The 26,260-nt window shown below is 45.6% G+C and overlaps 1 protein-coding gene across 1 annotated transcript in view; it reads left to right on the top strand.

The window, feature by feature from the left end:
• Tenm4 (teneurin transmembrane protein 4) overlaps positions 1–26,260 on the top strand; it is a 735,358-nt gene that overhangs the window by 664,155 nt on the left and 44,943 nt on the right. Inside the window, 5 exon segments of the mRNA XM_052714273.1 lie at positions 6,764–7,025; positions 9,553–9,820; positions 12,080–12,223; positions 16,305–16,554; positions 18,776–18,796. Of these exon segments, the coding sequence (XP_052570233.1) occupies positions 6,764–7,025; positions 9,553–9,820; positions 12,080–12,223; positions 16,305–16,554; positions 18,776–18,796 (945 nt within the window).

Below are 26,260 nucleotides of genomic sequence, written 5' to 3'. Positions count from 1 at the left end.
CCATCATAGCATGATTGTAACCCTGTCTGCCTCATAAACCCGTCGTGAGAATCAGAAGAATGGATAGGACAGTACAGTGGAGGAGGAATCACCTAGCACATAGTACGTGTTTAATAAACCATGATTTCCTGCCACACACTAGGATTCACTTCCTAATGCGACACATAGTAAGCAAGTAAATAGTGGATGTTGAAATTACAAATTATGATGAATTATTGAATAACGAGGAGCTAGTAGCACAAATATTTTAGAAAAGAGAAGGCGAGTGGACTATTTCGCCCGTCAATGGTGCTAAGTCCTCTATTTTTAATGAAATCAGGTGGTGTCAGTCCATCTGGCTGAGCGTGGGCCCATACGGTTGATTCTTCACTCTGAGTTAGAAATTATGCTCCAGCCTGATTGATTTTAGCACCTCTTTAATCCAATATCAGATGTGAGCATGTCCCAGCCGAGGTGATAATGAATCAGGACTCATCTGTTTGGAGACATGTGTGCCTCTTAGACAGCTTGGCAAGCTTGGTGTGGGGTGCCTTCCCTCCTCCGTGGCAGTGGGAAGGGCCCAGCTGGAAGAGGTCTGTGCCAGTCCCCAGGGAGCAAACTGGTCAGGCCAGGCCACTGCTCCCTGCCCAGCACATTTCTGCCCAGAAGCCCCTCAGCAGACCCACCAGGGTAGGAAGGAGCTTCCCCTATTCACTATGTCTCTCTTCGGGTTTGGGATAGTACAGAAATGGCAGCTGTGGGTATCCTAGGGCATGGATATTCTTAGAGCGCTCCCACCCACAGGGGAACAGTCATCAAAAATGGAGCTTTTCCAGACTGCTCTTTTTGCCACAAAACTTACCACATGAAAGAGCAAACTGTCAGTAGGCACCTCTGGGCTTGCTTAGACAAGGTCCATGAAACATGCCATAGTAATCCTATATGTGGCGACCTCAGCAATCACCCATTCTTTAGCTCCCTAGGCTATGATTTCCCTGTTTGTGCTATGCTGGCCATATCTACTGCTTGTCGAGGATATTAGGTGCCCAAAGGGAGGTTTCCTGCATCAGTCTCCCATACTGTGACATGGTCAGAAATGGTGCAGCTTAGAACGTGCATTTCAAACCAGTTCTTGCCCATGCACTGTGGGGCTAAAATGCTCTTTCCAATGCTGTGTGTGAGCAGGGAGCATCTGGCCCACTGCCCTCCTCTTTTCCCTGACTCAATTTCTCTTACCCCTGATACATAGGAGAAGCCATGAGGATAAAGATAGGCAGGAGGTGAGAATGAATGGAGATGCCCCGAAGGCCTAGGCTGCGTCTGAGTTGCCTGTGTCATCTTCAATCTCCAGGCAGCACCATGACACTCTCACCAGTTCCCCACCCACCACACACACACACACACACACACACACACACACACACACACACGGCTTCAAATTTTAACACCAGTTCATACACAGAAAATAGTAACAGAGAAATTACCTGAAAAGATCATTTAAAAGATGGAAATTACAAGTCATGAAGAAAAACTAAGACAACGCTTAACACGGGGAGCAGGTCAGGCTCATTGACTTGAAACAGGGGGTTGTCTTGAATGTGATGCCCAGGGAATATGAGGGAGCCTGGGCTTCCATCCATCACCCATCTAGCTAACTAGTATCCCTACCAAGTGATTATGACAGTCAGCCTAATTTTACAGATAGAGAAACTGAGGTTTGGAAGGGTGGTATAACTCACCTGTAATATAAGCAGTTGTGCTTGGACCAGTGAGAGTGGGATCCATTTGGGAACCAGGCCTCCCCTCTGGGGTCACATTCACATTCACAACAGGGTTTCCCTGCCCGATGAGCAGGCCCAGCCTCAGCCCATTGCACTCATCTCCTGGCATGGCCAGCTGCCCTGGCCTGCTCACAGCCTTGAAGAGAAATCTTTCCACGTTTGTTGCCCCTCCCTCCCTACAGGCTGTCTCTCTTGAGCAAAGCCTGTGAGCTTGGCCAAATTTCTGTTTGGTTGTTAGAAACATTCTGGCAAAGTACAGATCCTGACTAGTTCTGTGACAAGAATGTCAGCCTGTCAATGTTTCCCCCAAAACTGTGGGTATTCTCCTGGACAGCCACAGCCTGGACTCCTAGACAACAACAAATACCCACTCTGGTGTTTCTCCATCATCACTTACTGAAGGATGGTGGTGTCTGACTTCTAAAGGTTGGCATAGAAAGGGCCCTGAGCAACCAAGTATGTGGAAAGTTCCCGCAGAGAGAAGAGTCTGTCTTTGGAGTTTGAGGACCCACAACTGGGAGTGTCGTCTCCCATGAGCAGCTGCCTCTGGGACAGATGGTTAAATGTCAGAAGGAAGGAAAGAGCAGCTGGAACAGCAGTCACAGCTATGCAGAGGAGTGTTTGTCAAGGCAATGATGACATCCTTCACTGAGGGGTCTCACCCAACTACAGAGGTGATCAGAGTTGACTTGTGTCAGTAGCCAAAGTAAGAGGGGGCTCAGAGCATTTGACAGTCAGTTTAGAAGCAGTGGTTGTTGCTCGAATTTCTAAAGATCTTATAATAAAAAACTCGGAGCAAGATATTAGGGTAAATGCTGAAAGATCAGAGAGACGAAGGAACAAGCCATAGCCGCCACCTCTTACCTCACCAACTCCTCATCCTGAAAAAGCCTCAGCCAATAGGTCTCTAGCCAAATGAGCTTTCTCAGCCAAAAAGCCCTAGTTCCTGTCTCCTCACGCCTTTACCTTTCTCCACTCACCGTATCACTTCCTTCTTAGTGCTGGGATTAAAGGCGTGTAACTTCCCAAGCAAAGGCATGAGATCTCAGGTGCTGGGATTAAAGGTGTGTACCACCACTGCCTGGCTCTGTTTCTCTCCTAGTTTGAGTCAGTCTCATGGAGTCCAGGGTGGTTTTGAACTCACAGAGATCCAGATGGATCTCTGCCTCCTGAGTGCTAGGATTAAAGGTGTGTGCCACCACTGCCTGGCTTCTATGTTTAATCTATTGGCTTGTTCTGTCTTCTGATCTTCAGGCGAATTTTATTAGGGTACACAGTATATCACCACAAGTGGTAGTGTCTCTCATGTATTCATTCTATAGCCTAAGGGCTAGACCTGTCCTTGGAAGGACAGAGAAATTGATGGCCCAGGCACTGGAGCAATTACAGTATACTACAGTGTGGGCTCTTAGGAGTCGCCATGATAGAATAGACCCTAGGAGGGAACTAGAATTCTGCTGGAGCAAGGCCTTGTGGAGAAAGTGACTATGGGCTTTGCAAGTGTACCCTAGTTGGGTATGATAGCACATACATGAAATCTCACATCTTTGAGACTGGAACAGAACTGAGTTGAAGACCAGCCTGGTCTACATAAAGAGACTCTGTCTCAAAAATAAAACTGTAAAGCTAAATGTACCTCCTGAGAAGACTTTGTCCAAGGAGATACTACAGTAGAGGAGAGCTGGCAGATGGAGCCACTGGTCTCAAGTCATCAGAGCAGATAAAAACAATCCCAATCCATACGAACTAGGATGAGGGAGACCCAGATGTGCTACAAAAACTAAAGCCCTAATGGTCAGAATTACCCAAAGATGGGCCTGTCTTCCTGTGGCTGCAGCAAGCACCTGGTAACTAGATTAGGCCAAGTATGAAATGAATGGCCCCTTGATGGTGACTCGTAGAAGTGACCAGCCCATCACTCTGGGAGAGACTTGGGTACACGATCCCTAACTCCCCTCCCAGGGGCTCAGCTATTCCATGACTTCAAACTATCTTTTTAGGAAAATAACAAAACTCTAGGCCTGACTCTTGCTCACCAAACACAGGGCCTGAGGTGACAGCCAAGCCTTGTTCTCGCCTCAGCAGACAATCCTACAGGATATGTACCACACCTTGATTTCTAGTCCCTGTGTGCACAGCCTGAACTCACCCAGCCTCTGAGCATGTGTCTGTAGAACAGAGGCTAACCCCCCTCCCAGAGAGCTGACAAAAACATTAAGGTATGCAAATGGGGACTCATACTCCTTGGACTTCCAAAACTGAAAGGTGTACATCCCCACAGTTTATAAGGGCAAGCACCTGGCAAAATTTCTCTGCAGGTGGTAGGGACTGAGGCACCAGAACCCTACAACTACTAATATGTTCTGGCAGGGGGTGAGGTGGGTCCTATTTGAGGGTAAAATAAAGTAAGGAGGATTTTGTCTACATGTTCCCACACAAATCTGAAACAAGAGGTCCAGTGTAAAGCTGTCTAAGGCAGTGAATGGCTGGAGAGCCATGAACAGAAGCTGAGCTACTGGCTCTGGACACACAGTCACAGTGATTTCGTCTCAGCCAGGCACTCAGGCTTCCATCTCCCCTTTTACTTACAAGATACCATGGTTCTAATTGCACAGTCTCAAACTGCTTGGCCACTTAGGACTTGAGAACAATCCATTTGAGAGACAGCCAGATGGCCCAGTGGAGAAGGTGCTTCTGTGCAAGCATGAGGATCTGAATTCAGATCTCCACCACCCACATGAAAGCTGGGAGGAGAGACGCATGGGTCCCAGGGACATACTTACCAACCAGCTAGTCTAGACAAAACTGTTGGATCTAGTTCAGGAAGAGACTTGTCTCAATGTCCAGGTATGGTGGTGCACACCTTTACTCCCAGCACATGAGAGGCAGAAGCAGGAGAATCTCTGAGTTCAAGGACAGCCTAGTCTACATAGTATGCTCCAGGACAGCCAGGACCATAGACAGACCCTGTATAAAAAAATTTTTAATTTTAAAAGAGAGATAGGGGAGAGAGTGATGTATCAAATAACAAAAACAATAATAATGTACAAAAGCAATTGAAGAAGACACTCGCATCAGCTTGTTTTTTTGTTTTTGTTTGTTTTTTGGTTTTTTGGTTTTTTCAAATTAATAAAATAGAAACTTTATTAATATTTTTGCATATCCTTAAAATATGAAAAACAAGGCAAAAAGTTTAAAAACTAGTTTTGCAGATGTACATGCTAACAATGGTTTAATGCATTTGCAATTATATAAAATACATTATACATAAGATTTATAGCTTTTGCATACATAAAATGAATTAAATAAAGCATATATTTCTATGATCTAACAGTGCAATATGCACATACTTAGGAAAAAATACTGATTTCCTGAGCAACAATGTTGTAATTCAAAATCAGAAAGAGTCCCATGATAATGCAGTGTTTAAATAACCCTAATTCTAACACGCTGAGACTGGATCTCCACTTCTATTTCTAACCAGGGCCTTCATCTTTCCAGTGAGATAATGTTAGATCTCACTGCCAAAAAGCTTAGTCCAAAAAAAACCTTTTAACAACCAAACTCCACTGGAAACGAAAACTTGAGATTGCATGCTCCTTCCTAATCATAACATGACCAGCAGACTATAACTTTGCTTTGTTGAGAGGACAGTGAAGATATTTAAGTAGGTATCCATTGGTTCAAAACAAACTCAACCACATCTAACTAGTCTTTAACAAGTCAAGAATGTGTCCGAATATCAGGTTTTTCTTTACTTGCAATTCCAAATTTTTAAGTGAACTAGTATCAGTGACTATGACCCACTTCTGTTATGTTTATAACTGCATACACACAAATACACACACAAAAACCAAAGCCTCAAAGTAAATTCAAGTGAGGGCTTGAACATGATCCATAGTATCAAACAATGACAATTGTGCTTATGTTGTCTAGAATACAATGAAGTTTGCAGTTGCCAAAACTTTGCATACATTTGCAAATGCATGTTTAATAGATTTTCAAAAATCTGTTAAATGCTAATTTTTTATTTAAAGATGAAAGCATATTCCTACATATAGAATTGTACTTGATTAGTAACTCTAAAATATATAGAAAAAGGAAATTGTGTGGTTGTTTCCTTGAAAAGGATGTGTGTTGTATTTCCTTCAAAGAGGATGCCCAAGACAGAAATGATTTTGACCAGCAGGTATACCTCCTCCTTTAAACATAAGTTATCGAACCCTTGATTACAATTCCAAAGTAAAACCAGCAAAAAAAAAAAAAATCACCAACTCTCTAATTTTGTTTGATGCAAACAAAGTCTTTCAAGGGTTATGTCGCCTGTACTGCCCTCAAGTCTTCATTTTCTGCCCTAAAATTTGATTTTTTTTTCAGCAGGCTTAATAATGCAGATGGCTGTTAAAACAATTAAAAATTTAAATTTTTAATTTTTCATATCAGCTTGTGATCTCCATACATACACATACACAGGCAGACAGTACATGCACATACAGGCACACACACATATACACATACACACAGAAAAGTAATTCACATGAACCTTTGGGTTTTATAGATGAGAAAACCAAAGCTCAGAGAGGCTGGCTGATTTACTCATGGTCACACTATAGTTCATGGCAGTAAGGACTGGATTCAGGGTTCCCAATGCCCGGGTACCACTTACTCAGTCTCATTCTGCTGGCTCCTTAGCGAGCTCTGACTCTGACACAGTGACAGCACCAGGACCTCCGTAGCAGAGGCTCACCAGCTGCCCTGGGTCCTACTAAACAGCTCCCGTGCAGTGCTTAATTTGGCCTGTAAACCTTCCCTGGCCAATCGTTTTATAGCAACAACTAGTGGTTTCTGGAGTCATTGTCACTATTTGTGGCTGCAGTCCAGTTTCTGGATGTTAGAGTAGTTCTCAACCAAGGCCTCAGCCCCTTCCTGTGGTTTTCTCGCCTTTCAGTATCTCATTGTCCTCATCCTCCTCCTCTTCTTCCTGCTGCCGTCCCCAACTGCAGCTTTGACCTGGTCACGAACGGCGGCATCTCCATCATCCTGAGATTCGAACGGGCACCCTTCATCACGCAAGAGCATACCCTGTGGCTACCCTGGGACCGCTTCTTTGTCATGGAAACCATCATCATGAGACATGAGGAGAATGAGATTCCTAGCTGTGACCTGAGCAACTTCGCCCGCCCCAACCCTGTGGTGTCTCCATCCCCGCTGACATCCTTCGCTAGCTCCTGTGCTGAGAAAGGCCCCATTGTCCCAGAAATCCAGGTACTCAGATTTCTTGATGACGTCAGGCCATCTTTTATTTTATTTGGGGACAGGGGAGAATCTCAGAGACCGTGGAAATCAATAAAGCACCCATGTAGGCCTGGGTGAGACCCCAAGGGCCAAATCCTATAGTGGATATGGCATCAGGATATGAGGGCCATCTTCCATGCTAAAGATTGGTGTGGGCCTACAATCTGCCTGGCACACTAGGGCTTACAATAAGCTCCTTGGTTCTTTCCACTCTGCCATCCTGTTCACTCTACTTTGCTCCTCCTCCGCTTTCAGAGTCTCACTTCTCTTGGTCTTTCTGCTAAAAGTACTTATAATAATAGTTTCTATGAATAGGAATAAGCCATGGGATCCCAACTAGTAAGAATTTTAATAAAGAGTAAATAAGAAAAATGTAACGTGAGGTACTTAGCACAATGTCTGGCACCTAGTAAGTGCTCGATAAATTTTAGCTGTTATTATTACTAAGATTATTTAGCACATGCTGCCTTCGTGCCAATTAAGGATTGCTTTGGATCAAATCTACACATGCAAATGTTTTTCTTAATTATCATTAAAGGGAAGTAATTGAGAAAAATATATTTTAATATGATGAAAATGAAGATAGATTCTTCACCGAGCAAAGCCATACTGAGTTGGATCTCCTCCATCATCCCCAGTCTGATGTCTTTAGGCAGAAAAGAAGGCCCAAGGATAGGGAAATGGCAGTGTAGAAGCCCAGAGAGGCCTGGGTCACCTGCCTGCCTAATGAGACCTCCAGCAATGTGCATGTTAATGGATTGCCCTGGTGCTGGCGGAACAGAGCGTTTATACATTTATGTGTGTGTATTTCATGCCCGGATGAGCAAACACATCTCACTGAGTGTGCCCTGTTGAGCAGTTTCCAATGCCAGTCCCCAGTAAGGAAACACGGCCGTTTCTGAATTCTCATTGTGCTCACTTCTCAGAGATTCAGCGCCTGTCTCCCGTCTCAATGGCCAGGCTGACCTTTTGTATGAAATGCTTGTCAGCAGAGACAGAACTTGCTGGAGAGAAGTAATTTGTTACTCAGCCCTGGCTCAGCTCCAGCCAGACATCGTTTCCCAGGAGCAGGGACTGTGGAACAAATGAGGTTCAAGGTCACACCCTCTTTACAGTGCTCTCTGAGCTGGGTGCCTACAGGTTCAGCTGGGGCACAAACCTTGCTTATTGTTAGTCTCGCAAAAACACATAAAAACGAACTCTTTGTTTTCCCAGTCCCATTGTTGGTTAATCTTTGCAAGTGCTGGGATGTGGAAATTGTGATGGGTGCATTAACGAAGGGAAATATTTATGAGGGCATCAGGCCGGCACTCAAGTGCTGCCTGTGGCTCCCCCACACATACACCCCACACCCCCGTGTATAGTCTGCTTTGCCTGGAACTATAAACTGTGGCCTGAGAAGACAACAGTGGATTGTCCCTACCAATCCATAGCATTTCCTGTAGTCAAGAAAGAAGCATAGACAAAAAGTCTACATCCTTCTATGGAATAAACAGAATGAAACAGCTCAGTTCCTCTGTAAACACAGGGTAAAAATAGCCATCGTCCCTTGAATGGACATGTTAGACTCAATTGATTTAATGTTCCCTTCTTGAGAAAGAACCCAGAGCATCACGCTGATGACAGTCCCCTGCGTTTGCCTTACGGGTGATCATCTGGAATTCGCTGTTTCCATCTTCAGCCTGAGCCTGCTGCCTTCCCTACTCGGCTCATCTGGAAGGCACTGGAGTTGGGAGCCAGTGTGCACTGCAGACTGTAGCCAACCCGAGCTCTCTGGAGAGGAACTGGGACGTTGGAACAGGTTCTTGCCAGGCTCTCAAGCCCTGCCTGATGATGGGTTTGGTCAGCCGTGTGGTCTCTGTTGACCTTCCTGGAAAGGACACATGGAAACTACATCTCACTTTAAGAAAGCTTTGGATAGAAACCATCCATCAGGCTCAGGCTGCAGTTTACCTTAGTGTCTCTTCATGGCACCCCTGCTCTCTGTACCACAGGTACCAGCCGTACCACTATCCTGCCTAATGACAGTGATGGGCCTGGCACTTCGCGGATGTGGCCTTACTGGTGCTAATTCAGTAAGGAAGTGCAGATTCCCAGGTTCTTGTGTTTTCCTGACTGAAATAGCTAATGAGTCAGAGGCGTGCATTGTTGAGTATCCCATGTGCATTATCTTATGTGTCCTCTCAGGGCTCTGATAAAATATCTTCATCCATATTACACAGGGGAGGGGCCCCGAGGCTCATGGAGGTGAGTTTGTTAATGCAGGTACGCCATGTAGGAACCGGCCTGGAGACCAGAGCTATTCCTCCTTCCTCGTTCCCTTTCCTCTCCCCTCACCTCTCCCCACCTTCTTCCCGCTATTCTTCCTTCTCCTCTTCACCTCCTTTCCTTCTGCTTCCTCCTGTGCCCCCTGAACACCCGAAGTCCACAAAGTCTTCAATGTCACTTCCGCCGTGACCTCCAGTGACATCCCTGCCGTGATCTGTCTGTGCTGTAGGCCCTGCAAGAGGAAATCACCATTGCTGGCTGCAAGATGAGGCTGAGCTATCTGAGCAGCCGCACCCCTGGCTACAAGTCTGTCCTGAGGATCAGCCTCACACACCCCACAATCCCCTTCAACCTCATGAAGGTCCACCTCATGGTGGCAGTCGAGGGTCGCCTCTTCAGGAAGTGGTTTGCTGCAGCCCCTGACCTGTCCTATTATTTCATCTGGGACAAAACAGATGTCTACAACCAGAAGGTGTTTGGACTCTCGGAAGCCTTCGGTAAGACTCCCCTACGTGTCTGTGACACAGGCTCCACACATGGGCAGAGACAGAGCAGAACCGGAAGCGGCTTCCTTCATGGATGTTCCTTCCTTCCTTCCTTCCTTCCTTCCTTCCTTCCTTCCTTCCTCTTTTCAGGTCAAAACCACCTGGGGCTGAATGGGGCTGCAAGACCTCAGTGGCCATCCATAGCCTAGAAGGATGCATTGCAAAGCCCGAGCGTGAAAAGTGGTTACAGAATCAGAACAGACCTCAGAAAAATACTATGGTGGTGTGTGATGGGCTAAAATACACTGTGTGCCAGAAAAGTAGAATATGCATATGTTATCTGGCCACCCCACAGCCATCCTGCCGAATTCTAAAATTAAAATAAAGGAGCTAAGGTTGGGCTGATTCCATGTTTTCAGTTATAAGAGCTAAACTTTGTTTCTGGCCTCATATTTGTTTTGACTTGTTGAGACAGAGCCTCCCTCTGTAACCCAGAGTAACCTCAGATTTCCTGTGTAGTACAGACTGGCCTTGAACTCACAAACTTCCTGAGTCAGCATAACCTAGTGCTGGGATTGTAGGTGTGTGACACCATGCCCAGGTGACCTCATGGTTTTATTTCCCATCAGAGAAGTTGCCTCTGTTATAGTTTTCACTATCTTCTTTAGGAATGAAGCCAAAGTTGGCCTCCTCACCAGGATCTTGGGCTTTGCAGGATGACTATTCTTCCAACTTCTGCATTAGAGCAGGGTCCCAGAAGCTTCAGAGATAGGCAGTCAGTAGTCACAACACCTAACAAGATGACTGAGGAGCAACAGCCCAGCAAATTCCTTCATCTTGAACCCTATTCTCTTTCAATTGTCTTCACCTAGCAAAAACAGATAGGAACCAAGAAGTAAAGTTGTACTTGGAAAAGGAAGAGAGAAGAGCGTGGGAAGGAGTGGTGGGAGGCAGGAAGAGAATGAGAGGCTCCCTTGAACGCTTGCTCCATGGTTGTGCTGTCATACATGTTAGCATCACAGTGAATCCTCACAGCCACATCCTTTTGAGGATGCTAAGGTGACATCCCAAGGAAGCACAGATAGATGGAAGAAAGCTAGATTCATCCAGCCCTTCATTGGGATTTGCACCTCTACCCTGTGATACAGGGGCTTTCTGGGAGCAGAAATTCTATATCTCACCATTCACAGTCCCTTCTATCATCTATAAAAATAAAGTCAAGACCCTAAAGCCTCCTCCAGTGAAATGAGTATGTTTGGTTCCCACTAGGCAGCTTCAAAAGGTCCATGCCATGAGATTCCAGTTCCGGGGCTCATTTGCTGAGATGATCATGGCCAGAGACGTGGCGACATCTTCGAGCCCACTCTCCTGTTGCTGTAGATAGGTAGCCATCTTTCAAGGCATCTGTGAACAGCCTTCAGAGGTTGACCAGCTACTCATTCTTGTCTCTTCCACATGGTCAGCTGTTGTCAGCTGGTAAACAGTGCCCTCTCAGAAGAGGGCACTCAGATGGCCTGCCTGTCTCAGCTGATGTTTTCCCAAGACCACTGCCTAGGCCACCACAGAAGCCAAGCTTAGGGAATTAGGAATTTTTTAAAATCACAGATGACCAAAAACAATCAGCCTTTTCAACTGAGTGCTTTTCTTTAAGCATTTCTATGACATCAGCTGGTCTTCATGACCATGATGTCCAGGGGCTGAGTAATATCCCTGGATTGGACATGATTAAATTCTCACCTGATTAAACATTGTGTCACCTCCAATTACCTACTGCCACAAATAAGGTTACAGTGGTGAGCTAATGGGGGTACTTTCCTTATTAAAGATTACTTCCGGGATGGGGAGATGGTACCAACAGTAAAAACACTTGCAATGCAAGCATGATAACTAGATTTTGGATCCTCAAAATAAATGTAAAAGCCAAGTGGTCTCCACACACACCCACATATACATGCTCTCACACACATATGAATAGTACCACAACATATACAAAACATTTTAAAGGATTATTTCGACAGAATCAATTCACTTGAGTCCTTTGAAGGTGTGTGGCACATTTAACTTTTCCTAATAATATACAGTTGTTGGTTTTTTTTAATAGTTTTTAAGGCCCAGCATCACTGTGCTGGTACTTCACATGGTTCTAGTGCCCAAGTAAAAGCATGATCTTTTTTTTTTTTCTATACAAGATCATCAGAGGCTTGCCTATCGGGCTAAGGGTCAGGTCAGAGGCTTTGTTCACCTGTGCGCTTTGCTCTTGTGTCCCTATAGTTTCCGTGGGTTATGAATATGAATCCTGCCCAGATCTGATCCTGTGGGAGAAAAGGACAGCAGTGTTGCAGGGCTATGAAATCGATGCCTCCAAACTGGGGGGCTGGAGCCTGGATAAGCACCACGCCTTGAACATCCAGAGTGGTGAGTGGAACCATGGAAGTCCTTGAGCTAGGCTAAGGTGCCACCTTCTCTGCAATCCCATGTACCCTCAAAAAAAGATGTATACAGTGAATAGCATGGGCTCCAAGAGAGGCTTGGGAGAAACACTTCATTCATTGTCATCCAAGCAGCAATGGAGAGAGGAGCCCTGAGCAGCATCCCAGAAGATCTAGGATTAGCCTGGGATATCAAGTAGATCCTCTAGGGCAGAGCCCGAGTCAAGGCACTGAGTTCCAAAGTAGAGGACTTGAAGAGAAGTCCATTGTAATTGGAGCTGAGTGAGATCAAAGGAAGAACTTCCAAAGCTCAGGCATAAGCAGCTGGAACCCAGGGTAATTAGGACTTCAGGCTTGATCTACAATAGATGTCAATCTTATGTACTTCAGGAAATTCAGTCTCACCATGCTCTGCCTTGGAATAGGAGTCATAGTAACGATGTTGCTCATCTCCTGCCTAGTCTAAAAGTGGAAGGAATGCTTGTCAATCCCACGGCAGGTTTAAGGTAGAGAAGTGGAAAAATGAAATCAAAATGTATAATGAAGGACTTTCCATCCCTGTGAGTCTTTAAAGTAAGAGCAAAGGAAAGGGACTCGACACAGAATGAAGTTAGAAAATGAAAATCCTGGAGCCGTGTTGTGTGTTGGTGGAGAAATGGGTAAATAGAGTCATAGGGCAGAGCAGGGAGTTCAGAACTGACCCAGGATCAGTAGCTTGAACCAGTGATGAACAGGATGGTTTCAGAGGAGAAGCACAAATGGCCAGAAAATATGAGAAAGAATTGTTTAATATCTTTGGTCATCAAGACATGAAAGTCTATCTCGCCCCAGTCAGAGTGGCCAACATCAAGAAGATTATGGCGGGGCGGGTAGTATGAGGGGAATATACTCAACATACACTACATACTTGTATTTAAAAAAAAAAAACCTAAAATGAAGAAAAGAAAATAACAATAGTAGAGAGAATACAGGAAAGGAAACACTTATACACTGCTGACAGAAATGTAAGTCATTGTTACCACTATGGAAATAAGTACGGCAGGTTCTCAAAGAACTAAAACAGATCAACCAAATGAACAGATACACCAAAGAATGTAATTCACCATACCACAGAGATACCTAAGTATCATGTTTACTGCCACACTGCTCACAATAGTCAAATTATGCAACCAGCCTAGCAGTCCATCAAAAATTAATAGATAAAGAAAACGTGTTTTATATAATGGAGTCTTACTTGCCATTACAAAGAACAAAACGACATTATTTGCAGGGAAGTGGACAGGAGTGGAGATAAGAGCGTTAAGTAAAAGAAGCTAGATTCAAACACCCTCTTTTTCTCATGTGAAGAATCTAGTTTTTTCTCTTAAAAGATGTAGAAGTAGAAAGGTATCTGTCTAGGAACCAAGTGAAGATCAAGGCTGACAGGAAAAAGAGAAGGCAATGGAGAAGCTGAATGGGATTAAAGTACATTGTATGTGTATGAAAATGGGACAAACAAAAAACTCGGTTTGGTTCTCAGTATCCAAAATTCCAAAGCAGCAGAACTTCAAACAAGCTCAACTTGGTTTCTCACTCACTCACCTGCAAGCCCCTAGAGGCAGATTATCCTGGACTGCAGGCTCAGAAGCCCAGACTCCTCTGTTCTTGTTCACACTGGCCTTTATTTACCCCCAAGGCCACAGTCCGAGGTGACTACTTGAGCTCTAGCCTGCACATCCACACTTCCATCAGCAAGGAGGAGAAAAAGGACCATGAGCCGAGCCCTTCCATTCTGGGGATGCTGCCCAGCAGATGTCCACAGCATAGACACTTATGTGCCACTGGCCAAGACTCAGTCACAGATGAGGCTGCCTCAGGCCTGGGGTCATAAATGCTCCAGGGACACATACGCCCAGTTAGATGTCAGGAGTTACATTAGCAACGGAAGAAAGAAAGGATGGATGGGTGTCTTAGTTAGGGTTTTATTGCTGTGAAGAGACATCATGATCATGGCAACTCTTACAAAGGAAAACATTTAATTGGGGTGGCTTACAGGTTCAGATGTTTAGTCTGTTGTCATCATGGCAAGAAGCATGGTGGCATGCAGGCAGACATGGTGTTGGAAAAAGAGTTGAGAGTTCTACATCTTGATCCACAGGCAGCAGAAGGAGATTGTGTGCCACACTGGGCATAGTTTGAGCGTATGAGACTTCAAACCCCCAAACACACAGTGGCATACTTCCTCCGAGGCCACACCTCTTAATAGTGCCACTCCCTATAGGCCAAGCATTCAAACTCATGAGTTTATGGAGGCCACAACTATTCAAACCACCACAATGGGCCATCAGTGGCTAATTGGGCAGGTCTGCCATATACACCGTGTGTACAAATAGAAACTTCATATTCTATAGAGAAAGCATCACATATCATTGGATAGCAGGCTTCAGAATTAATACTGAAGAAAATGCTTCAGTGTATATAGAAAAATTATGCTACACTCCCACTCCACATTCTATACAAAATAAATTTAAATATTTTTAAACATCCAAATGTGAAAACACTTTAAAATTAATAGAAGAAAATATAAGCCACTTTTAAATCTTAAGAAAGGATTTCCTAAAAACCTAAAAAGGCACAAACTTGGACCTGGAAAAACAACTGATTAGACTATATAAAATTTAAACCCGTTGTTAGAGGTTACACCTAGAAAGGAGATTCTTGTGGCCTTTGGGGTCCCAGTCCCACTCAGGCATCGTGGAAACAGGTGTGACATGAGACAGGGTCCAACCTGCAGGTTATGGCAATACTCAGATAAAAAAGGATGGCTAAGAATGAAGAAACAGTGGAGATTCATGAGAAGGAAAATGAGGTCAGTCCCTTCATTTGGTTGATGGGAAACTGAGGCTCCAGGGCAGGATGAGTAGTGAAGACACTGGCGATCTCTACAAGATGTAGGATCAACCTGTCAACTGTACAACCAGGCAACAACCTAGGTCCGTGTTGGTGAGCAGAGACTGTGTTTCTCTCCTTTATTTCTATAAACATTAATTGGTATCTATTCTGTGTCCAATTCTATGCTAGACACTGGGGATACAGAAATGAAAAAGACATAATCTCTACGCTTGAAATGGGATTGGTGGAAAGAGAAAAGCAAGCATGTGTACCTAAGAAGCTGTGGTACACAGATTCAGACAGAGCCTAGGAGAGATGCATGGCCTAAATGGTCAAGAGCTGCATTCTGGGACTGAAGATACAGCTCAGTCAATACAATGTTGGTCTTGCAAGCACAAGGACCTGAGCTCCATCCCCAGAACCCAAGTAAAAGATGTTAGAAGAAGGCTGGGAACTGGAAAAATGGCTCAGCCATTAGGAGAGCATGCTCTTGTAGAGGACCTGGGTTCAATTCTCGGCACCCACATGATGGCTCACAGCCATCTGTAACTTCAGTTCCACGGAATCCAACACCCTCTTCTGGCTTCTGCAGATACCAGGCACACATGTGGTATACATATGTAAATGTAAGCAAAACACTCATACACGTAAAGTGTATCTTTTAAAATGTCAGACGTGAAAGAATATGCTTGCCATCCAAACCCTAGAGAGGAAGAGATGGGGATCACTGACCTGCCTAGCCTACTTAGCAAGTTCCGGGACATGAGAGGCCCTGCTCCAAAATTATCAGGAGGGTAGCACCCGAGGAAGGGTGGCACAAGTTGTCCTGTGGCCTCCAAGTGCACCTATATACACCTGCACACATATACACATGTACCCATGCACACACAGAGAGAGGGAGAGAAAGATTCTGGGCCTGCCCACTTCTTGTCTGTGGGCCTTGGCTAGATTACTGGTTTATTCTGTCTGTCACAGCAGTGGTAATAGTGCAGTCACATAGGCCTAGGGTGAGAATTCAGTCAGTAAATGGTGAAGTCTTTCAGGTACCCTTGGGTCTCACTATGGTAAGACAAGCCTGGAAGTATTTGGCCAAGGCCTCATATATTTGGCAAAATCACGGTAACATTGACCAACCAAAGGAAGAAGGACCCAGTCTCTGTTCTACCACTGATGCTAATGTCCTCTCCTTGTCCCAGGCATCCTGCACAAAGGGAATGGAGAGAATCAGTTCGTGTCTCAGCAGCCACCAGTCATTGGCAGCATCATGGGCAATGGGCGCAGGAGGAGCATCTCCTGCCCCAGCTGTAATGGTCTTGCTGATGGCAACAAGCTCCTGGCCCCCGTGGCCCTCACCTGTGGCTCTGATGGGAGTCTCTATGTGGGAGACTTCAATTACATCCGCAGGATCTTCCCCTCTGGAAATGTTACCAACATCCTGGAGATGAGGTATGTAAGGGGGTGCCTTCCCCATGATTCCTGGCAATGTTCCTTGACATCAAGAGGCCCAACATCCTTACCCATGGGGACCAGAGAAGTAGGACAGGACAGAGTCACACCTGCCAGACTATGCTGCCTCCCCCGTGCTTTGAGATGAAGACACAGGGAGTTGTCCTTCACATCCAGATGATGTGGAAGACTGCTGACAGCTGAAAATTGGTCCCCATGGAGCCACTGTACCTTCTTTCTGCACTTAACTGATAGAACTGGTTATAAGAGTCTTCTTGCAAGAACGAAGGATGCATGGCAAGCAAATGTCACACATTTGGCCCTGTTCCTTGGTGTTCCTCAGAAGCAGTTACCTCTGTCCGGTCAGGGTTGAGGTGAAGTGAGGCCTGAGGCTGATGCAGGCTGTGCCTCTCTGCTCTTTGGGTGCAGTAGAGCCCCCTCAGGGAGAGACTCCCATTCCTGACCATGAGTGATGGAACACTGCAACCCTCCATCCAGCTGGAGAACAGCTCGACTGTGCATTTCCCCCATGGCCCTATGATGTCTTTCTGTTGGTTTAGGGGCTGCACATGAATCTACTGATACTTTAATTACCATCTGCAGCTACACTGCCCATGCAGTCAGCACCCTACCAGCCAGTCAGGCAGTGGCCCCAGCTTGGCAGTGGCAGAGATATATAGGGTTGAACTAAGTCTCTATTGTTCTATTTGCCAACAAAGACTTAGAAGTCAGATATGGGAGGTGAAAACCTGCTAGGTCAACGAGGACAAGCAACAACCAGCTGACCTTCCTTTTTGGCCAGAGACAGTATCTCCATTCATCGCAAACCAAAAAGAAGCCGAAACTCCAAGTCCCCGCCCTACTCTTTCCTATGTGTCTCTCTATCCATACTCCTGGTTCCTCCAGATTCTCTATGTCTAACTCTGGTCAGCTAGTTGCTGGCTCTGTCCCTGAATCAAGGTTGATTTTATTTAATAATGCAGATGCAAACTCAGGGTTCACATTGTGATCTAATATCCTACGACATCCATAAGCCAGGTCTCTTTAGAACCAAAGCCCTGCTACAGGGTGGGCTCTACGGTTAGAGAGAAGCCGCACTTCAGAGACAGGGGAGCCCCACCCTCAATTTCAGAAGAAATTGCAGGAAGATTTCTCTACAGCTGTCTTGAAGCAAAAACCCACCTGTATCCTGGTTTGGAACCACATGAGCAAGGCGTGACTTGAGAGGGAAGGGCATCCTCCAAAGGGTGTGGAAGGACAGTTCGGTTCCTACTGTCCGCCGGTGTGACACTTCTGTAAAGTAGTAGCATTATCAACCTTTGGCAAATAAGGGAAAGCAAGCTCAGGGAATTGAAAGGATGCGCCCAGAGTCGAACATCTAGAGTGGTAAACCCAAACCTAGAAGACCATTACACAGCTCTGCCCTGCCAAAGAGTAGTCACCCAGAACAATGAGAGCTGTTCCATCCTGTAAAGTTATTCCCTGCTGAATGAATATCATTCTACAGCTCACATGGAAATGGAGGCCTCTCATTTCATAGCCTCCAAACAAGATATCCTATTTTCCCTCCCTCCTTCCCTCCTTCCTTCCCTCCCTCCTTCCCTCCCTTCTACCACTGTTGAATATCACACAAGTCTCCAAGAAGGTCAAGAAGAATAATAAATGAAATTAGGAAAGGAAACTCAGTATATTGTCATCTTAGCATCCTCTTCCAGTCTTTTCCTGCTGGGCCTTTTTCTCTGTGTCACACCCTTCCTAATTATACTCCTTCTCCAATCCCATGCCATATTTTGAGTAGGCTCTTTGTAGGCTCCCCATGTTTTGAAAACTTTCATAGGAAAGCAGGCATCCAGAGACCTGGAGCAGCAAGCCTGTGTACCTCTGGGTGCATGTCTGTCCAGGGAAGAGAATCAACTGCCCCAATCTCTTCCAAGGCCCTGCTAAAGCAGCACACTGTATCAGGCCTTTCCTCTTCCCAAAGTCAGCAGTACGGTGCAGGTGGAGCCGGGCTGCTTCCGTGATGGGTAGCTGTTTGTAAGTGAACTCACTGACAAGGGGTATCCAATATAAAATGGATCAGTGTCATGGCTGCTAGGTCTTTATTTATTACAGTGTTGTACAGTACCATTGCTGTCAAGTTTTCAGCTGCTAATAATGCATCTAACCCTGCTGCTAACACCTCGTTCTTTCTTCTATTCCCTGCTCTCCTGTCTTCTGTCAGAAATAAAGATTTCAGACATAGGTAAGCCAACCAGTGGAGAATTTCCTGCCTCTCCCCTGCCTTGTTGCATGCTGTATGGTAAGCCACACTTGTCAATTTCACATGGCTCAGTGGCAAAGGAACCCTGTGTGGTTAGAAGCTGATAGGGGATAATTGGTTGCATCTAGAACACCCCACTAATAGTGGTGGGGTAGGTGGCAAAGGTCTGAACTCCTTTTACCTGTGGCAAAGTAAAGCACTTGTCCTGTAGTCTATAGATGTGACAGACTAGAGTAACAGGGGAAGAACGTGAGACCCACAGCATGATTAATCCTTAGAATAGCACATCCTCTAGACTTTTGAGTGAAATGACCATGATGGGAAGGAAGTGCTGAGACCATCTTATGGAGGTAAAGAGTATGAAAACAGACAAGTTCCAGACCCCAAAGTCAGAGCACATGGAACGCCAGGGACCCCCTCCAGAGGCTCCTCCAGATAGGACATCACAGTGACTTCATGAAGAGAACAGTCCTCACACAAACTGTCAGTGTGTAGATTTGAAAACTGACACGAGCAGCAGAGCTATGTTTTGCACAGCTGCAGGGAAGACTCTCAGCTGTCTACGTAAGACTCAGATCAAAATGGTGCGTGGGATGGTCCTAGGTTGGGACGAAAGAAGGCTGTTTGGGAGAGTGACGAGACAGACAACCTGAACTACCAGTCATTATTAACTTTGCGTCTATGTCAATATACGTGAGGAGGAGTGTGTGTATGGGCATATGTTACTTTAAGTAATAATTCATATGTGTAGAGTATTGACTGCACAGCAGAGACTCACATGAATACCACCTTATGTGTGAACCACCCTGTGAGGTAGACATCTGTGACTATAGCCAGTTTACAGACAAGGCTAATGGCATTTCCCAGTGATATGACCCTGGAGTAATTGCTTCAGCTCTCATTATTTTTATCTTACATTTATTAAAAGTTATTGTCAAGAACAAAAAAAGGATCTCTGAAAACTATTCAGCAGTTTCAGGCACAGAGAGAAGTTTCAGAAATTACTATGGAAAAACGTTGATAGTGGTTTTAATAACTGTTACAGTCTCTATACACTGGTTTGTAATTAGCATATTACAATTTACCATAATTATGATAATCATGATGATAAGAGGTCTCCATCTTTCCCCAAAAAGGAAATTAGTCCTCTTACAACCAAAGACACATATAAGAAGATAAATCCAGCCGAAATTGAGACCAAAAGTAAAAACAAAGAAGAACATCAGTGGTCAGACCTTAAACTCTAAGCCATGGCAGCCAGAGTAATAATGGAAACATAACTGATTTCCTGGTTTACACTGTCCCCAGTGGGAAATGTGCACTTCCCAGTGCAGAAATAGTCTTGGTTCACCCTGAAGCCTAAGTTCAATGAGCTTCGTATGGATGATACTGGACTGTTCGATGATCTGTCTTCGTGTGTGTGTGTGTGTTAAATTAAAACCTGGAATTTAACTTTGAATCATTCAGTCCATGGTGACATCTCCCTGGGACATGACTGTGGTACAGGAAGACACAGCTGGGAAGTCTTATGCCACGGGACCATTCACATCCCCTATCACTTGAAGAAATCGTGATTGTCTCTGTGTAGGGGTATGGATATGTGTGGGTGTGTGTACTTCTGACATTCAGTGATTGTTTTTTAATGTGCATGTATGTGTATTTTGTCTATATGTATGTCTGTGTGAGGGTGTTGGATCCTGGAGTTACAGATAGTTATGAACTGCCATGTGGGTGCTGGGAATTGAACCTGGGTCCTCTGGAAAAGCAGCCAGTGCTCTTAACTGCTGAGCCATCTCTCCAGCCTCTTCAGTGATCTTTTGATTACAGCCATAGTATGGGGTCAAAACCAGGCCCCTGTCTTCTTTCAACCCATTGTTTCCTCGGGGGAGAAAAAATCTGTCTATAAAGTGAAGCACAGTGGAAAGGAGACTCACCCATGGCCAGCCACTTTCCTAAGATACCAAGGAGGCAGGACCCTGAGTCCCAGCTGTGATTTTTTGGCTGGTACCTGGATACTAGCAAATCCCTTTCTCTCTCTGAGCCTCAGCATCCCCTCTACTGAATATTGGACAGATTAAGGAAGTAATAGGAGTTTACCTTCTTCATCTGTCCACTGTTTCAATTTCTTCCAATAATGGCGTTTGGTTCCATGGGAACCTTGGCCTGTGTGTGTATACCCCCAGCATAGACTTTTCTCGGTCTTTGACTCTTTCAGCCTCATGCCACCTGCTATCCTGGGCATTCCCAGTGGTTGCAGTCTCTTCAGCATCTGCTGCTGTGGAGCTGTTCAGGAAATAAGCATCCTTATGTCTTCCATGATTTCTTCCCTGGGGTCAAGGAGGACTGTTGGAAGCCTGCTTTTTAGAAGTATGCATGAATATAATCTCCCTCAAACCAAGCTACACGTATTGTACTAATTCAAAGGAACCCCTAACTCTCATGGAAAATAGATTAACAGGATAGCATTATGTCAAGAATACATAGCTTTTCTATTATGCACCAACATAAATGTTCTAAAGATTTCTCAGGATCACCAGACTTGCTTAAAAGCTGCCATGCGGAGCTGGGGGTGTAACTCAGATAGTAGAGTACTTGGTTAGTATTCTTGAGGCCCTGGCTTCAATCCCCAGCACCACAGAAACTGAGCGTGGTGATCCAGGCCTCTAATCCCAGCACTTGGAAGATAGAAGAAGGAGGACCAGAAGTTTACGATCATCCTTGGCTACACAGTAGGTTCTAGGTCCCCTGGAATAGATGACCCCGTCTCAAAAAAAAAAAAAAAAAAGTCACCACTTATTAACCATCTCAGTTTTTATCAGAACAGACACTGTATGCAGAGGCTTATATTCTTCATGTGGTTTTTATCCTTCCAATAACCCTTTGAAGTGGATGTGACTGCCCCCATTTCTCAGATATAAACAGAGACTCAGAGTAGCAAAGCAATCTACCCAAGCAAATGTAATAAGTGGGTAGAGGAGTTGGTGTTTGAACCTTTGCCTATCTGGCTCCAGCACTCACCTCTGCCTACTGGTGGGAAAAAAATTGAACTAATTTCTGTCAGGGCTGCATCGAAGTGGTTAAATAAGGTTCCCTTGCTCAAGGGAGATCTTACTCTGGGACCTAAGGAGGTTTCTCCCTCAGAAGTAGGGAGAAAATTATCTTTGTCACAAGAGACTCCTAAGCTCCCTGTCTTTACCAAGAATTTCCCTATTTCTTCCTAAAGAGGGTAGAAGGAGGATTGACTTCAACACACTGACTTCAGGAATGCTACCATAGCCAAGGTTACACTCCCAGAGCTAGCAAACAGCAAGAGACCTTGGAGTTCCCTGTTGCAAGCTATGGAACAGGGCTGTGATCCAGCTCTGAGCCTGGCCCTGCTCAGGGTCCTGGATATCAGAATTGGATTAGACACAGTCTGTGGAGCCTGAAAATGTTCCCTGTCCATGGACCTGGGCCTGGGGCCTCCACTACATGCCATCTTCCATCACATGCCTTCAAGGCTTGTGTGGTTTGAAGCAGATGTCAAACTGTTCAGCAACTGTCAGAAATGCCAAGCTCTGCATGATGGAACTGAGATCTGCCTGTTAGTAACGTCTTCAAGTGTTTCCTGAGCACACTGAATTTTGAGAAGCTCTGCGTGATTCCCAAAGCTGGCTGTGCCTAGGGTCACTTAAAGAGACCCTATAGGCAGAGCCCAGCCCTTCAGTCACTTTTGTTCAGGCTACTTCTTCTAATTTCCAGGTGATTCTGATGTATAGAATGGCCAGTCTAAGATCACTAGCAATGGGTGTTTCCAGTGAATACTCCAGCAACGAGGCTAAATTCATTCATCATTCACTCATTCATTCACACATAAATTCAGCACAATTCCTCTGAGTCTGTGCAGTGGGAATCTAAAAGAGTTCAAGAAGGTGGTGGTGGCGGTGGTGGTGGTGGTGGTGGTGGTGGTGGTGGTGGTGGTGGTAGTGGTGGTGGTAGTGGTTTATATGTATGGGTTTTTGCCTGTATATGTCTGTATATTGAATGCATGCAGTACCCTTGGTGGCCAGAGAGAGCACTGGATCCAATAGTGGAATTATAGATGGTTGTGAGCCACCATGTGGGCGCTGGGAATTGAACTCAGGTCCTCTGGGAGATCAGCTCATGTTCTTAACTGCTGAACCATTTCTCCAGTCCCAAGTTCAAGGTTTTATTGAGAGAAGAACCATCGAAAGTGCTACAGACATGAGAAGCCAGGTCTGCCCTAGCTCTAGTGGAAACACAAGGGCGTGGTGTGCTAGGACAGAAAAGTGGGGGTCCAGGAATGGTAGGGAGTGATCAGCTGAATCTCCTGAGATGAGCAAGTCGAAGGAAGCCTGGAGCTTTCTTCCATCATATGCTTTCAAGGATTGTATGGCTTGCAGCAGATCCTCCGGTCTTTGGGATGCAGTGCTGACATGCTTGGGAACTGTGGCAGTCACGAGTCACATGGGGAACTAGAAAGAATAGACCGTGGAGCTGAGCAGACATAGATTGAAACTCACTCCTCAGTTTGTGGTCTAGTACTTCATCTCTGTCCGCCTCAGTTCTCTGAAATGTAAGAAGACAGTCCCTACACAATATGATAGTTATGGGGGGAATGAGGCCATGTGTATCAAGTGCAGGCACAGAGGCCAGGACAGAATCCACATTCTTCAGTGTCAAACACATCCCAGTCCATGTGATCAGCTCCCCAGTTCTGTTCCTTAGGCTGCTGGGGCTGCAGCCTGGAGGAAGGACCAGTGGGAACCACAGACACAATGCAGCTGCCAATGCCAGCTGGCATGAGCAAGAAATGTGGAGCTAGGGATGTAGTTCAGTTGGCAGAGTACTTGCACAAAGACCTGGGTTTTATCCCCAGCACTAAAGAAAGCCAAGCTTGGTGATACACACCTGTAATGCCAACACTTTGGAGGCAGAGGCAGGACAATCCCAAGTTCAGGGATAAACTCAGCTATGTGGTAAGTTTGATGTGCAGCCTGGGATAAATGAGCCCCTGTCTCAAAACAAGCAACTAGTGTGTGTGTGTGTGTGTGTGTGTGTGTGTGTGTGTGTGTGTGTGTGTGTGTGTCTGTATAAATGTATGTATATATGTCTCTAAATGCCTGTGTGTGGGCAGAGCAGAGACCTGACCTGACCATTGGCCACCTGAAGAATATACAACTATTTCATTGACTCACCCCAGTTAAACCTTCCCCTTCTCCATTCAGAGCAAGCATTTCCCTTCGATGCTGACCACCAGATAAGCATACAAGAAGCAGCCATAATTTTATAGGATCTGGAACAATCCTGCCAAGGCCACCCTCTCCTGGAATTCACCCATTTGAGAAGCTCCACACAAGTGACACTTCTCCAGGGCAGTACAGGGTGATGTGAGCTGGAAACTCAAGGGGCTAATCTAAGTGGACAGGGCCTCCACCATCCTCCCTCAGGGTCCTCTTTCTGCCAAGGTAGATATCACCAGTTTATCATGAGTGATGCACACAGAAATGAACTAGTCCCCCTGCCTCCTGGCTGTCATGGGGAAGCTGGGAGCCCAGGATGCTCTGGCATGACAGAGCAGGATCTAAGATCACTGGGTTTTATTAAGCCAGGATCAGGGCTGTCTAGGAAGATTAATTCTGTGCCTCCTTCTCAGTCCCAGGGAACATCTCAAGATAAACAGGATGTCTGGGCTATTATCACCAAACCCATGAGAAGTAAAAGAAAAGCTAAGTGATTTCAATGCAAATACCACCTAAATAAACTGGAAACACACATGTCACCTACCTAAGACAAGGGGCTCCGAAGGGCTGGGAGGCTGCAGGTTGAGCACTGGAAATGCAGAAGTGAATAAAAATCTGGCAGTTTCCCCTTTAAGGACTGGTAGGTGGCATGAAAGACATGTAAATAGCCAGGCCTTGTGTTTCATGTGAGCTAGTATAAACCCTAGGGCACAGAGAAGAAATGGCCAGGGAAGTTTGCCAGAAAAAGTCCCTGAGTGGGAGCCTGGGGAATAAGTGGCAAAGAGGAGGAACAGGGCAGAGGAGTGGATGCAGGCAGGGCCAAATGCATTGAGGGGCCTGGTATGGGTGTTCCCAGTGTGGGATTTCTGTGAGGAAAGGCCCAAGGTGCATCTGGCTTGGAAGATCTGTGCTCCTTCTGAAAGATGGGAGAGTCTTATAAGATGAAACGACCTGGTGGGATTTGGGTCAAATCAGAGAAAAGGTCTGAAAAAGACATGGGCCGGAAGAGGACCCTGCCCTCATTCACAAGGGGGCAATGAGATAACAGTATGGGGCTAGAGAGGAAGTGCCACCGGAGAACAGAATGTCATATTAGTGGAACTCAAAGGAAAAAATGATGAGAGTCTCAGGTCTGGACACCTTGCTCTGGCCCAGAGGATGCTACCCAAAGCAAGGGATATTCTAATCATGAGAAGTCAGGATCAAGCTAAAACCCCATGGCCCTAAAACACACACACACACACACACACACACACACACACACACACACACATGCACACTTGCACACATGTGGCCCAAGCTTCATGTAGGATCATCACCAGTTTGTAAAATAAAAAGTTTTTCCAAAGGACCTGGATTAATTTCTATGCTTTATAAATGTACAATATTGAGATGAAGATTGAGGGACCAGAGAATGATCAGAGCACACAAAGGAGCTGAAAGTCAACATCACAGTGCGCTCCCAGTGGTGAGCCCAGAAACCATGTGCTCTAGATGTGGAAGAAGCTATAATCAGTACCACTGAGTAGTAGAATCGGGGCTTGATGGGAGAGGCCTACCTAAAAGTCATCTCCAAAGGCAAAGGCCAACAGCATCACTCAACAGCAGACGTGACTGCTGAGCACCTCCTGTGTGCCGTGCATCACACTACATGTTTGACAGATGCAGTTTCATTTGAATGTTCCCAATGTGTAAGCAAGCGTTAACACTCCCATCTTCTAGCTGAAGGTAGTTGGAGGCCCAGGGGCCACGGGATGCATCCAAGTTGCAGAGCCTGCCTTGGAATGGAGATGATCTGATTTCATACCCTGGGCACTTTCCCCAGCCTCTGGCTAGAGTGCCTCCTCCCTTTCGTGCTTCTGCATGGTCTGGCTTCTTTCCTGTCACCAGAGCCCGGGTTTTGTGACTTTCTTCCAGAAACAGACCCCTCTCAGTACCTCTCCTCTGCTCTGTTCCTTTTTCCTGGAGTTTGCTGCAGATTGGAAACTGATCCTACATCTCATTTATGCCTGACTGCAGGAGGGAGACACCCGGACTCCTGACAAGTCCACCGTGAGGAACAATAGGAAGTGGGGTGGACACTGGCAGGAGGCAGGACTAGTCAGTGTCTTATCTGTCAGTCCCAAGATGAAATTGGAAGTCGCTGTAAAAATCTTAGAAACAAAGGCTTGTTTTAAATCCTTGGGTTGTTATTTAAAGCCAA

Source organism: Peromyscus californicus, unplaced genomic scaffold (assembly GCF_007827085.1).
Source record: "Peromyscus californicus insignis strain IS unplaced genomic scaffold, ASM782708v3 Scaffold_4__1_contigs__length_199733344, whole genome shotgun sequence".
Lineage (NCBI taxonomy): Eukaryota > Metazoa > Chordata > Mammalia > Rodentia > Cricetidae > Peromyscus > Peromyscus californicus.
Note: the sequence above shows the minus strand (reverse complement) of the source record. Positions and strands in the feature narration are given on the sequence as shown.